Here is a 15,253-nt window from a genome sequence, read left to right as displayed (position 1 = left end):
GGGTCCACTCTCAAGAACTGGCAAGGACCTGCTCCGCTTCATGCAGCCGACACACATAAATCTAAGACACATAAGCAGCTCAGCTCCTCTGGTCACACACGTGCATACATAAAACACAGACACCATCAGACATCTGTGCACACACTCAGCCACATATTCCCACTGAGAAGTGAAAAAAAAAAGTGAAACAAGTGTGCACAATCCAACTTCCTGACTTTTCATTTCACCGATGCACCTCTTTCTCTGCCAGCAAGTGAGTCGTCAAATGTGCGTTTGCGTAATCCTGGCCAATTCAAACAGTTTTGTTACGGTAAAGAATGGCGGATTAGTTTATGGAGCTTCAAAGCCAAATATAGCATGTGAGGGGATTACAGACACATCAAAGAATATGGATGGAGAATACATTAGGGTGCAGTTTCATCTCCCATCTCCCTCTCTCCGTCTTGTTTCTCTGCTTTTTCTCAGAAGGAGGCCACGGAGCGTTCAAAGAGAACATTGGCAGTAAATGCATCACAGTTTTTTTTTGCTCAGCTTAATCCACAACACTGATTTACACGTTTAACAGGCATATAATGTTGGAAATTTGACAGTGGATGTTTAAGTCTGTTTTTAGTGTCTGTGTACTATTTTTACTACCGTCAGTGTGGCAATCAAATATCTCTTTCATTCACATTTATATATTCAACATTTTTGAAAAAATTGGTATTAAAAGACTGCGGCACATTAAGGTTATGAGTCATCTTCTTGTTTTCAGGTCAGGATATAATCACACGCTGCAGGAAGGAGAAGAAGGGCCATCAGCTAAGATTCATGAAGTGTGTATGTGTGTGTGTGTGTGTGTGTGTGTGTGTGTGTTGCTGAGGGAAGATAAGTGCCAAATCCAAGCGGGAGAATGAATCGCCGACTTCACCGTGACTGACAGAACCCGAGGGCGGCTGAAGTGAATGTATCTGAACGCCTCTTATGTAATTAGGGTGCTGCTATTTTGACTTTATGTAGCCCTAAATATGGGGATTATGCTGCAGTTTGGCAATTGCAATATTAAAATATCTTCAGGGTGTTATAACCCACACAGCTCGGTTATGAAATGTGCTTTTTACATGATAAAGTGCTGAGGAGGTGGTGGCACACAGAGGGGAAATCAGCCAGAGTGGATTTGAAACCTGTAAACATGCCTGCAGAGGAATGAAAGGGATTTAACACACGCTTAGGAAAACAGCGCAGCCTAATTATGTAATAGTCCGATTGAGTCGGTCTTAAAAGTTCACCAGACGCAAAGTAAGGTGAGGGTGTGCGTGTGAGCGCACCACCGTTGTTTGTGTGTTTTGCTGCCCCACTTGCGGTGGCCGGTTCCCAGCACATCTAGGAGGATTGTAGCTTTATCCTCATAACTGGATGTTAATCTTGTGTGGAATCCAGCACTGCTCCCGGGGAGCGTAGACTGCGCAGCACTAACACCGCCACCTGGTCCTCGGGACAACACACACACACACACAAACACACACGGTCAGACTCATAAGCTCCTCTGTGCTTCATTACATAAAAGTGATTGTGACTGTGCAGGGACTTTATTCTGCATCCAGACTAAAAGCAGTGTTTCTTCTGCACCACTACACAGTCAGTTAGGCTTGTTTCTACAAGCTCATACACAAAACGTTTTTGGAGTTGTGAAATCATTAGCTGTATTTTTGTAATACTGGGAAATAACTTGCTGTATCACTGTCATTGGCAAACTGTCTGTTTTGAACGTGAGTCATAGATTGTGAACAGGATGAGGATTTGGAAAAGTTGGAGTTTTCTCCCCGAGTGTGGATTTGAATCCTGCCTGGATACAATACTGTGGTGAAGTCAATTTGCATAGATCATTTAACAGAGGAAACTGAAGTGGAGGGAAGCGAGCATAACACAGTGGTTTGCTTGTGTCACAGCAGAGGTTAGCACACCAGGTACATTTGCTTATGTTACTTATTCTACTGCAGCAGTGTTCAAGTATTAATGTCATTTAACAAGATCGAGGAAATAATATGTGAAATTATATTATATTTGCATTCCTTTAAAGGGGCACTATGTAGTTTTGGATAAGCAATTCAAACTCAGAATTTGAATATTTACAGTATTCATGAGGTAATAATACAAACTCAGAAACATTTACTTTTTTCCATAAGTGAATAAACAAGCTGTTCTCCGAGGGAAATAAGGTCTCCAAGGTGGCAGGGTCCGCCAAATATAAACAAAGGAACACAGTGTGTCATCCTTTAAGGTCAGTTTGTTTATTCAGTCATGGAAACAAAGAGAGTTTGTTTATTTAGTTTGTTTCGTCATAATAAAATCAACGAATTTCCCCAAAACTACATAGTGCTCCTTTAAGGGCCATTGTAACTGGTAAATAATTGTGTAATACCTTATTCTGTGATATTTTCCCTAATAATTTACCCTAAAAGATACAGAATATAAAACTGAGAAGGAAAAGCATCACCTCTGTTTGACTGAACTAAGAGAAAGGATTTCAATTTCCCCTTTAGAAGAAATCTGACTCAGCAGGAGGGGGAAGTGAGCAGAGAGTAACTTCCCATACAAACCAGAGCAAATTAACTCCATCTTCTGCCCGAACATAATAACCTCTGCATGCTTTTCGGCCTTTGACCTGAAGGTGTTTGAAGCGGCGGCCCCTCCTCTCCGTCATGGGAACAGTCTCCCTGTGTTTATGGCAGTTTAACGGACCTCAGATGTCGCCGCTGGCAGTCGGTGTGCTGTAGGTTTGTAATCTTTACTGCCCCATGTGGGTGTGCTGCCGGGCGGGGCCACACGGGCCCGTCGAGCACGCTGATTGGTTGTTTTTTGTTCGAGGAAGGCGGGGCTTATTTAGCTGTTGGACGAACTGCGTGTCAATCGAATGCGATTACGCTGCTTTCAATGACTGCTCGTTCTTTTGGATTGTCGTGGAAAGTGCGGTTGAATTAAGGGAATCAGCATTCTGGTCCTCAATTCATTTTACACTATTGAGGTGGTTAAAATTTACTGAGTGTATTTACATAGGTGTAAATTAAATACAAGTAAAGTAATTGCACTTTACGTACATATTTTTGTTACTGTGCTTTTTACTGTACTGTAGTGATTTGTTAAACTACTTTACAGATTAATATTCTACATAAAAAAACATGTTCCCAGCCTATAAAAATGTGACACATTGTTGTAAATTAAACTACCTGACGGTATGTTAAACAGTTACATTAGCTCCACTAAGAGCAATTGCAACATATCCTGTTGAATGCATATGTAGGAGCAACACTATAACATACAGTAATATACATACCACAAAGAGGGGCTACTCTGCTTCAAAACAAATACATTTACTTTAATACTTAATACTTTTACTGATTTTAAACATCAAGTTCAGTTTATTTGTTAGGAGGGGCACTTTTCAAACTATGAAAACAGTTATGTGATGTCTTTAGTGGCTCCGCGGGGAGCTTTCATACGTTCAAAGAAAAGGACCACATGAATCTAATGAAGGATGCTATCCAGTTGGCACTCTGGGAAATGTAGGAATCAGTGTTTTTTGCACTTGACCAATATACTAGACTAAAAGTCAGTTTACCTCAGCCTTGTTGCTTTAATGTCTCTTGCGAGTCACCCAATGCAGCGCATACAAAATCGGTGGAATACCCCTTTAAGTAAAGGATGTGAATATGTATTCTGCCTATGCCTATGTGTGCGTTTATAGCACATGCATATTGTGTTGGGGATTTGCTTAATATATTAGAAATATTACTCAGAAGCTGAGCCAGCATTTCATCTATCGGTAACCATGGTGACGGTTTGAGTGTGCAAAGTGGTTACTGATATTTATTTATCATTTTCCATTTGAATCTTGTTTCCAGATGATTATCCTCTACAACCCCCTGTGGTACACCACTGTGATTTGGAGTTTCCACAGCCATCTGTGCGACCTCCCCGAAGTTGAGCCGAATAATTCCGACAGCCCGTGAAGGCAGCACTACCCCCTCCAGTGTACGGTCTCAGCGCCGCTTCAACGTGATCGCGTCTGTCTGAGAGCAGCGGTGTGGCTTCTGAGGAGCGCTCACACGCTTCGCTCATACGCACTTGAAACAGGATGTAGCGGCTGAGACGGAGCACGGAAAGAGAAAAAAGAAGCGAGTTCAACTCCGCGATGTGACAGAGACCGTTGAGCCAGAAATGAGCGCCACAGCGGAGGAGAAGCAGCAGAAGCAGACAGGAGGAGTCCAGATGAGGCAGCTCACCGCCGGCAGGTCTTGACGGCTGCTCCCGCTGACCTGAGACACCCCGCACCGCCGCGGCACCGCACGGTCTGCACGCACTGAGAAAAAGCCAACATAGCCGAAATACTCCACATCCCGTCGGTGGACCTTGAAAGCGATAATGGCGAGTCTGGGCGACTGCTGTGTGAAGGTTGCGTTGAGGTAAGCCTCCCTACGTCTGTCTGCTGGAAATGTGCCGACCTTAGCAGCCCACATTGTGTCTGCGCCTCCAGGCGATCAATTAAACGCATCCCGCACACCTATAGTCTCATTTACTCTTCCACTCCTCAACGTCTGTGCTCATTGTAGGAGACAGTGTGCTACACAGCCACAGAGCGGAGTGTTACACCTTGTTTTGTAATACATGGGTGGTGCTCTGCTCTGTATTGAAAATACATCTCCATATGATTGTTTTCATGTATGGAGGGAATAAGTTATACACAGCATCAGTCTGCTATATGTGAAGCAGAGGGGTGCGTTCAGGGTTTATCATTGGGTGAGGTGACAAGGACAGCTGCAGACAGGTGCAGGGAGGAGAATGGGCGTTTCTCTCTCCAAACCAATTTTTGCATTAATATTATTCTCACATGCAGCTACCTGCGGTCTCACCTTATCCTAACCGTGTCCACTGAACACCTTATATGGCTGAGTTGGCTCTTTAAAAGCTAAAAGCCTGTGCTGCTTTTTTTCTTTGGTCATTTTTTTTTTAAGGCTCCCTCTGCAAATGAATCGAGCACAAAGAGATGCTCTCCTCCAGAGCTGTGTCATTCAATGCCTTTGTTGGAAATGCACCCAGAAGCTCGGGCAGCACACAGCAGCTTTTTGGATCAGGAGATGCAGCCTAAGCAGCCTATCGATTGTGCACGTGCCAGGACTAAATGCTTGATTTGAAAGAAGAGCATATATAATGTGCATGTGCTGGCAGTGGGCGCCTGTAAAAACTGGGAGGCATGGCTGGAGTAGTGTGTGTTTAGTGGCTGCGTCTGTGATCATGCTCATTTTGCAGTGTGTGGAGCTGAGGCGGTGGTCCTTTAACTCAGACCCTCCCAGACTGTGTTATACCAGCCAGTGAATCCCACTGAGAGTCCTGCATGAGAGGATTGTATAGTACAGACGCAAAGAATGAAAATAGCCTCACTTACTGTGCAAATGTAAAGAAAGTCAGTGGATTTTAACTACTCTTCATCGAGGATCCCTTTGAGGTCTTGGGACCCATTTATTGAACTTAGTGGGGGTTGGGGATGGGGGGGTGAGCAGCCTCGCAACCGATGGCCCCATTTCCCCAGGGGAGGTTTTCAGAGTCACTTGTCAATCAACCGCTGAGTGAGTCTCCTTTGTGCTTATTCACAGAGACAACTGTAACAGGAAGTGGGGAGGGAGGTGCTGCCAAAAAAAAAAAAAATGCAAAGAGACAAAAAAGGTGAAAAGAGAAGTCAGAGAGAGGCAGCTGGTGGCTGCTGCTCAGCTTAAGTTATTGATTAGAGTCTGGAGAGCAACTCCGAGCTCGTTGATGGAGTGTAACTGGATGAATGAAGGTGACAGCTACACACAAACACCACATGTCTGCCTGTGTGTTGAGCTGTCTTCTTTGAGATGATGCAATATCGACATGATCACTTCCTGAACCTGATAAAAAAAAAAGGTCCAAGCGTTATAATCACAACAATCAGTTTTCATTAGAACGAGTTTCACGTTGTAATTAAACAGACTCGGTGTAATTACGCGACTTCGCTGGTGGCCGAGCTCCCCTTTCCATCATGTGTGATCTGCGTGTGTGCTTACATGCCCTGTGAGTTGCCACCAAAAGCGTCTGTGCGTTTGACAGGAAATGGGAAGCCCACAAATAAACACGCGGAGAAGGATAACTTCCTGCTGCATAAGCGACGTTTTTTTCCCCAAATTTTTTTCCCCAGAGAAAGTCGGGCGCTGATAAGAGAGGACGGTGTTTAATTGCTCCCATGTTGTGCAGACCCTTCAGGGAGACTGCAGGACTCATGTGTGTGTGTGTGTGTGTGTGTGAGCATGCATTTGGAGGGCAGTGAGGTTGTCGTGAGGGCCAACACACACACACACACACACACACACACACACACACACACACACACACACACACACAGTCTGAGTAGCCGGCATCCATTTCCTGAATGTCTGCACTGCCTTCCCCTTAAACAATGTCCACATAACCAGTGACATGACCTACAATCCTGCATTCAGACCTGACCTGAATGTGGACACACACACACACACTGAAGTCCAGTCAAACACGACGAGATGCATGTAATGGAACTCCCGACTAAGTGGCTGCTGTTAAATTGCATCTGGCTCGGCTGTTTTATCTTCTGCAGGATAAGCTCAGCCTGATGCAAACGGGCTATAAGACTGAGAAGACTCCTCCATTATCTCAGTCATTTGAGCCCCCACACACACAGACATATGTGCAGTTTCACTTCATCTCAAGGATGTCTCCTCCTCCTCCTTCTTCTCCTCCAGTTGATCTCACGTTGAGTGAAGCTTCACGTCGGGGCTGTCTCTGAGCGTGCATGCGCTACCATAAATGTCAATAATTCAGCTTTTGTGTTTAGGCATGTACACGAGAGTTACGAGCAGTTTGCATATCGATCTGTCTCTTACTGTTTCTCTGCGGCTCCGCCACTTACTCATTTCAGCTGCGGCGAAGGCTCTCCCACCAAAGTGCTAAGTCAGCCTCCGTAGCTATGTATAAATAGACACAAAGACAAATCTGTTTAGTGCTCTTGTGGTCTTTGACCTTGTGACTGTTGCTCGATGTTCTCACCTGAACACAGCTCCTCGAGGCTTTCCTCTCAGTCTGATCTAAATGGAAAGACCCTGAGGAAGACACCAAGGAGTGATTCATCAGTCCTGTGCATTTCCTACATTTGTGGTTCGAGATGATGACTGATACGGAAAAAAATAGGACAAAATATTCAGTGTTCTGTCAAAACCCACATGTGCATGACTGGGGTGTTTTGGACAGCTGTGACGCAGAGCACTTTGGCTTAGAGGCGATTGGAGCTCAGCTGAGAGAAAAAAGATAATATTTTATCTTTGTGGTCCACTACCAGCTCTAACATAGCGCATTGCACAAGAAAAGAATCATAAATCCATCAAAGTGTTGCCGCTTCATGACCAAAACACCGGCTTCAAAACAAAACAGGAGTAGCAGCAGAATACAACTGCGGAAGGGGCCCCTGACAGCTGATACACAAAGGCTTTAAATGGGAGTTTTTCTGTTGCTGGACGTATGTCCTGTGTAGGCTACCAGTCTCGCCTGTTTCCTGTGTGTGTTAACTGTTTGCCACACAGGCTCTGTCTGGGTTACACACCTCCCCGGGGGGTTGCCTTTTAAAAATGACTGGACTCTGGTGGGAAACCGTGGATGTGTTTTTTGCGAGCAAGTTATCAGCCCACAGTTTGTACCGGTCACACAGTACTGCTGTAATGTAATCTTCTCATGAGTGCATTCTTACACTCTGTCTCAACATTCAAACCCCCCCCGCCCCAGCATTTTACAGTCACTGGTCAGGAAAAGTGAAAACAGTTTTGCTTTGTTGATTGGAGCCAACGCTGAAGTTGTTTCCAATCAGTGATTCGGCCTCGCTCGAGGGCAGAGGAGCAGGAAACATGACGGGGCACACACCCAAGTTGTCCGTCCACAGCTGTGCATCACTTCCTCCTCACGCTGGCTTGCTGGTCACATGTTGGTTTTTGGTTGTTGTTGCCCTTCAAACCCATCAGACCCAACAGTTCCGTGTGAATGTCCTCTGTGGCAAGAGTGCTAAAGACGGCGTGTGGACAGTGTGTAATGTATATATGCAAGTGATGGAATAAACCTCCGACATGAGGCCTGAAAGTTGATGGGAACATCACGGACAATCAGGCTCAGTGGCTTTACAAAATGATTGTGGTGGAGGAGGTGAAAGAGGTATGCAGGACAAAGAAGATTGTGAGGTTGCTGAGCAACATCCCTTAATCCTGCTTGTCCAAACAAATACACAACACCTCTCAATGACACGTCTGATGACAGGTGTATACAGTAATAGAGCGATTTGATTGTGTTTATGAGATACCAGCCTGTCAGGGAAGTGCTGGTTGTGTGCTGATGCATGGGCATGAAAATGAGTTGTGCAACTGTTGATGGACTTCTTCTCTAGTCCCAAATGGCGTGCTGCTGTTGCAGAATGACTTCCTGTAAGACTGCCGCTGGACTATCCACGCTTTCCTGTTCACTTCCTGCTCTGTGAGCTGCTGATGAGCCCGTTGACACGATTCAGTTAAGACGGAAGCCTCAGCGAGAGCGTGAAACTGCAAGAAAATAGACTTGAAGCTAAGCCTCGGGGCATTTTTCTATAAACCTTCGAGGAATCAGTGTGCTGCTCTGCAGCCTGAGTGAGAGAATCAGCTCAAGTCCTACTCTAGAGGGACACATTTTTCTGCTCTCCTGTGACAAATAGGCCCGTTAGTCCTGACTAAAAAATGGAGAAAACAATCGCAGCAGAGTGTACTTCCTCTAAATGTTTGCCTCATCCTTTTATTTTCTCTTGCTCAAGCTCGTCTGCGCAATAAAGCGCGAAGCTGTGACCGAAATGTTGGAAGCTCACCAGCTTTCTCCCCCACTTCGCCCACTCTTGCACGTGCACACACAAACACACACATAGATCTGTATTTATTTGAATTCATCCATTCGAATTCAGGCAGGAATGAAAGGCTCTTCAGTGTGAGCATTTGCATCTTCCTGTTATCAGGGTCTCATCATACGTCAGCTGGAGCTTAGCTCCCAAACAGCCCCAATTATCATGGTTCATTCTGCTTCGGTCAGCAAAAAAAATAATTAATTTCCCCGTTCTTAAGCATTTTGGTGAGACTTAAATACATTTGTGGGGTCAGCAAATTTAGATAAACAACCTAACTAGATTTTGTGTTGTTATGGTCACAAGAGGTGTGTGTGTGTGTGTGTTTGGGAGGGGGGATGAGGCGGAGCAGAGGCCCTCTAAACAGAGCACCTCATGGGTGAGTGTAGACAGAGGACACAGTGTGAATGAGTCTGATGTCACTGCAGCTCTTTGTGCTCTGTGCTGAGTTTGCACACACACACACACACGTACACACACATGCAGATAAAGACACACTGAGCAAGGGCAAAGAACTGGAGGGCAAACAGGGATGAAGAGCGGGAGGCCATATTTTCAGACGGGAAGGGGCGAAAGAGTCAGTTTTTGATGTCCAATTTGTTTGATAAACTGCTCTCTCTCCTCTAAAAAGGAGCAACGCTTCCTGCCATTCAACACAACAAATACAAAGAAAAATCAAAGAGGGAAGGGGACGGAGGAGGGTGGGCGGTGGACAGAGGGAGGAGGAGGGGTGGGGTAGTAAGTGTGTCTTCTGTTGTCAAAAGGGCTACTGTAGCGTGCAAATATGAGCTCTTAGCCAATCATGCAATCAGTGTGCGTCTGCATGGGGTGCGTCCATGTGTGTGTGTGCACGTCTGAGCATCGTGTGTGTATGAATAATTTGGGCCCAGCTGCACGTGTTTGCCATATTCCCACACAGGGAGGAAGATGTAGAAAGATGGAGGCCCTCAGGTGTTGTGTCTAGACTGTATATAGATTTTATTCACTTTTAATGTTTAATGTTCTAAACACACTCAGATTATATTCTTGTTGCTTTTTCAACCCGCGAACTAGAAATATGACACAGCTTGCCAGTAAACAAGTGATTTCTTCTTCCTCCCACTCTTATTAATCACTTTATCTCTTTAAACATGCACTTAAACACATCTTCCCTCAGTCGCTGAATTGTCTCGTTTTACAGCATTGCGGACCGTAAGCAGGTCAGCATTTCTGTGGGAGAGCTTTACTGTGCTCTCACTGCCTCTTCACTGCGTCCATCTGAGACGGAATTATTCATATTCACAATGTTTTTCCTCCTGAATTCATTTAAGTGGGTTTTTATTCGGCCCCGTGTGACTTTCCTGGAGAGCAAAGTTGTCAGATATTAATAATAAGACAAAACATGTGAAGCTCTCTGCATTTGGGCCAGACTGTGTCCTTTGTGTTTGTCTGCATGCTTCAGTAGAGCTGCTGTCAGGGTATGAAGGGGTGTGTATGTGTGTGTGTGTATGTGTGACCAGCTGGCCCATAATCACCTTCAGCGCTAAGTAGCTTTATCACTGCTGGAGTTTGTGTGTCTGAGTTTGTTTTGTGTTGTTGTGTGTCTGTGAATGGAGAGATGACAGCAGGGTGAGGAAGCTTCAAAATTGCTGAATTCAGCTACAAAATAACTGACAAACTGAAAATGTGTCTTCTTTATAGCTGTAGTTTAATTTGTCCAATACTTTTAACACCTCCAAGTGCTAATTAGCAGATGTTAGCATGCCAGAATGGTTCACATGGTAAACATTACAATGACAATGCTAGCATGCTGATGTTGAGCATTGTCATTGTAATGTTTACCAAGTTAACCATTTTGGCATGCTAACATTTGCCAATTAGTGCTTGGAGGTGTTCGAAGTATTGGACAAATTAAACTAGGATGCCAGCACGTTAGCATTGTCATTGTAATGTTTACCGTGTTAACTTTTATCGTAGCGTTTTGGTGTGCTAACATTTGCTAATTAGCTCTTGGAGGTGTCAGAAGTATTGGACAAATTGACATGAGTTGAAATTGACATGAATTTATGTCAGCGTGCTAGCGTTGTCATTGTGAGCAATGTTGTCTAGCATGCTGATGTTAGCTGATGTTAGCATTTAGCTCAAATCATAGCTGTGCCCTTAGTGCAGCTTTGCAGAGCTGCTAGCATAGAGGTAGACCGTATGTCTTGTTGATAAAAAGTGAAATACACCGACGTCAGACTTTTTCTGTTTTACAATGATGAAAAGAAAGTCTGAGGCAATGATGTAAGACGCTGGCTTCTGTCGACTGACAGCGTTACAAGCTATTGTTTTGGCTAGTCCTGTACAGTGTTGCGAAGAAGCTAATTGCAACATTTATTAATTGACATCACACACTTATTGAGGAAGTAAGGGCAGTAAGGGTTCATTTACGTCAGCCATGTGTCAGCAGCTTTTTTGTGTGAATGCAACACTACCATGTGATTCTGCTGATTAGCCTTAGCACAGTGAAATCAGCTTGTGAATTGTTAGGACTGATTCAGGAAGTGTCATTAATGGGCAACGAAGTACGTACCGCAGGACCAAGTGCCATTAAATACACTTGTATGGTAAAAGACATTGAGATTATTTGCAGATTGTGTAGATGGGACTATGCTACCACCTTGAAATACAGAATATGACATTAAAATAGATACCTGAGGGAATTTATATTAGCAGAAAATGTCCTTGAAGGCATCGCCTCTGACACTTAAAGCCTGCACAAGAAAGAGGCTGCTCAAAAGCAGCTGCAACTGCTCTGTCACCCCTGGAAACAAACACAGAGTCTGGTTCTCCTGGTGATTCCTGGTAGACACACAGCCGTATAACTTTAATTCTGCCCAGATAGGCCAGCAGGATAAACTAGATTAACTGAATTTAGCTAAAGCTCATCATCTTATCTGCTCCACCATCAGACTAATAATCATCATTCCGAAGCCATCGCCTATCTTTTGATTTATCACCTAACCTCACACACCCCTGCACAGATAAAGATAATACACGTGTATGTGCATGTACCTGACTGAAAAGCTAGGTCTATACCCCTTGGCTAGGTTTACATTCCTACAGACACACAGACATGGAGGCTGGCTACATTAGCACTCATGCTAAATGCTGTCTGACAGTGAGGGGGGCTGGGCTGCTGGTAATGCTAAGCAACCCTCCAGGGAGGCAGACAGACAAGCAGAGTCATGGCAGCAGTCTGCAGCTCTGCAGCGTGTGTTGTACGCTGTGTGTGAAAGAAAAAGCCAAACACGGCCACAGGTTTCAGCAGCTGTGTGTTTTCTGGACTTGTGACCTTTACATTCTTGAAACTTACCTCCACAACATACAAATATTGCATGAAACCTAGTATTTTGTGTGGTTGTGTGTGCTGCAGTTGAAGTCCTCTCGGCTTCTAGGCGTCTAAACTCAGATAACTCATCAGATAACGTGTGAAACAGCATTTCACATTTGAATAATGCACGTATAGACGGATGTGAGATGCAAAACACCACCTGTGAAAACATCGATTTCACATTAAAGATCACTTTTTAAACACATGTTGATACACTGACACACAGGAGCAGGATGAGGAGCATTTTTCTTTTACATGCAAAGCTGTATTTCATATGTGAAAAAACTGCGTAGAGTGCATACCTCCACCAAGGCGGTAAGTACAAAAACAGTCCCCTTTTGTACTTGGGTCTATTCTGAGCTGAGAGCCATCCTCCATCCAAGGTTCGTGGAAATCTGTTCTGTAGTTTTTGTGTAAACAACCAACCAACAAATCAAACGAACATGGGTGAAATCATAACATCCTTGGAGAAGAAAGAAATGCACAATAAAAGCACATATATCATATTTCACATGTGAAAACATTTAGAGTTCTGAACCTTCGATAATTTACAGCAAAATATGATCACAACCACATTTCTGCTCTTTATTAAGGACTGCCTCTCGCTGCCACTTTCCTTTTGATCTTAGATCTTTTCATGAACTCCATACTGCCAGTGCCACTGCTGTAATTGAGCGTCACACTGGATCAATTTTACGACCTAATTTGTTAGTCGAGTCCACCACTCTGCACATTTTAGGTATTCACATGGTGGTCCACACTAAAATTATACACAGTCACTGTGCACGAAGCACTTTGGCTAAAAGCACCCAGCATCCATCACAAACAACAAATGTTTTTCTAATGGCCGGTGCTCGTTGTAGTTAATTGGCATCAAGCTGACGCTGTTGAGCACCTCCCTGACCTTGACAAGGCCGTCTGTCACGAAAATGTCGGAAAAGGAAGCTAATTTGATTCTTTCTTGTGCCTCCACCTCCCCCCATGGAGCGGCAGACAGACCAGACAAGAGGGGGAGGGAAGGGCAATGAGGAGGTGGGGGTGAGGAAGTGGGGTGGGGATTGACCCAGAATCAACTCCGATGATGCGGACTGATGTGGCCTTGTAACAATGAGAGATGCTCATCTGAAACTGAGTGATGGTTACTAGTCTTTGACGTTGGTGAGAAGTTTATTTCTTGCCGAGTGGCAGAGTTCACGCTTCGATGATCAATACTACCTCAGTTATTACTATCATCAATGAATTATACTGTTATATTCATAGTCAGGTGAATTAACAAGCTGAGACTTTTACATCAAAGTATGACGCCAACGTCTTTCCCAGCTGATGTTCTTCATCACTGTGTTGTATTCTGGTTTCATTCATAGCCTGTTCAGCTTTACACACAACTCTGTCCCACTTTACCTGATATCATCAGCATAAAAATGTGATATTTGAGGCCCCTGGAGTGTCCCACAGATCCCAATCTGAAGTCTTGGCTTCACTCCACATTTTATCTTTGATGCTCGGTTTGTTGTCACGGGACATGGGTGTCTTTTCATCTTTTTGGTCTGCAAGGACAATAGACAAAAGACAAGAAGAAAGCAATGAGACTACAGTTGTGTATTGAGACAGACCTTAAACTTTCGATGACACCGTGTGTCTTTTGGAAATAAATTCCTGATGGAGCTGGTGAGAGATTACAGCTCAGTTAGTTGGCGACCCAGCCCTTTCCAGACAATGTAGGACAACTCTGTCCTCGAAGTCTGGCTCAGTTAGGAAAATGCTCATGTTAACATACATGAACCAGTTCGCTCATTTGTGCTCCAGCGTGCGACACTGCATGCTAACACAACCAGTCAAACCAATGAGCACAATATATGTGAGTGCTGCTCCCCCTTATCGCTGGTTACCAATCGGCAGCAGTGCCTCGGGCTACAGGGCCGCCAGTCTGCGAGGTTAGTTCGATAGATAAGGGTAACACACAGGCTGTGAGCAGGGGCACGAATGCATTGTATGTCTGAGTGTGGTGGTGAATAGACTGCTAGTGCCGCATCAGATGAGTGTGTTCAAATGCCTCTCAGAGAATATCCTCTATTGATGGAGTGCTTGTATGCTTGTGTATGTGTTCAGTTATCGTTCTCTGTGCTGTGGCAATAGACTCTTCGCTGTTATGAAAAAAAATGTTACCATCAGGTTTAATGTGTGTCAGAAAATACCAGGACTGTCTTGGAAACCATTTTCATCCTTCAAGACTCAGTGAGAATTGCCTTCGATGGGGTGGGATGGAGGGCTACCATACTTTCCTCTAACTTGCAGTCATTATTGAATTCTTTGCTATTAATCTAATTATGAGTTCAGCTGGAGAGAAGGACCAGAAGGGAGACATCATAGGGCCGGGTGATATACTGTATATGTACAGTAAATATCGTTATCATGATATGGTCATTTTATGTGCTGGTTCTGAGACTAATTAAAAGCCCCAGAAGAGCTCCATCTCTTGCCCCTTTTCAGTCTTTAGCCTCTTTCTGGGTGAAGCCAAAGCAAAAATATTGCTTTCTTCAAAAATATAATGTATTTCTGTTCGATATCAGTATTCAAACACTGGTTTGGACATGATTACCATGGCAACGGGAGAAGTTTCAAAGCTTCGAAACATTTGGGTCAGCCCTAGTCGAGTCTGTTTCCAAGATATGGACATTCGAATGTCTACACTCACATGACAGTGGGGCAAAAACCATCTGCCGTTAAAGATAATGTCATATGACTACCAACAAATTGATGTGAAACTCCCAGCTAAAGATGTTCATTTACTGTCCCCAAAAGACTTTTTCCTCAAAATTTTGTAGCTGGCATTGGTGAGTGTTTGACTTGAAAAATAACAATTAATCAAATTGACTAATTGATTAATCGTTTCAGCCTAAATGAGGATAATACCCATATAACAAGATTTTACCCAGAGCATGTGGTCAGTACAGTGGCCTTGTGCACAG

At 44.2% G+C, this 15,253-nt stretch overlaps 1 protein-coding gene across 9 annotated transcripts in view; it reads left to right on the top strand.

Moving 5' to 3' along the window:
- The first annotated feature begins 4,055 nt into the window (after positions 1-4,055).
- kif21b (kinesin family member 21B) overlaps positions 4,056-15,253 on the top strand; it is a 65,118-nt gene continuing 53,920 nt past the window's right edge. For all 9 annotated transcript variants that reach the window (XM_084347745.1, XM_084347749.1, XM_084347747.1 and 6 more), the window contains exon 1: positions 4,056-4,442. In XM_084347745.1, the coding sequence (XP_084203871.1) occupies positions 4,402-4,442 (41 nt within the window). In that variant the 5' untranslated portion in view covers positions 4,056-4,401. The remainder of the gene's footprint in view (positions 4,443-15,253) is intronic.

This window comes from Pagrus pagrus, assembly GCF_965226575.1.
Source record: "Pagrus pagrus genome assembly, chromosome: 3".
Taxonomy (NCBI): Eukaryota; Metazoa; Chordata; class Actinopteri; order Spariformes; family Sparidae; genus Pagrus; species Pagrus pagrus.
Note: the sequence above shows the minus strand (reverse complement) of the source record. Positions and strands in the feature narration are given on the sequence as shown.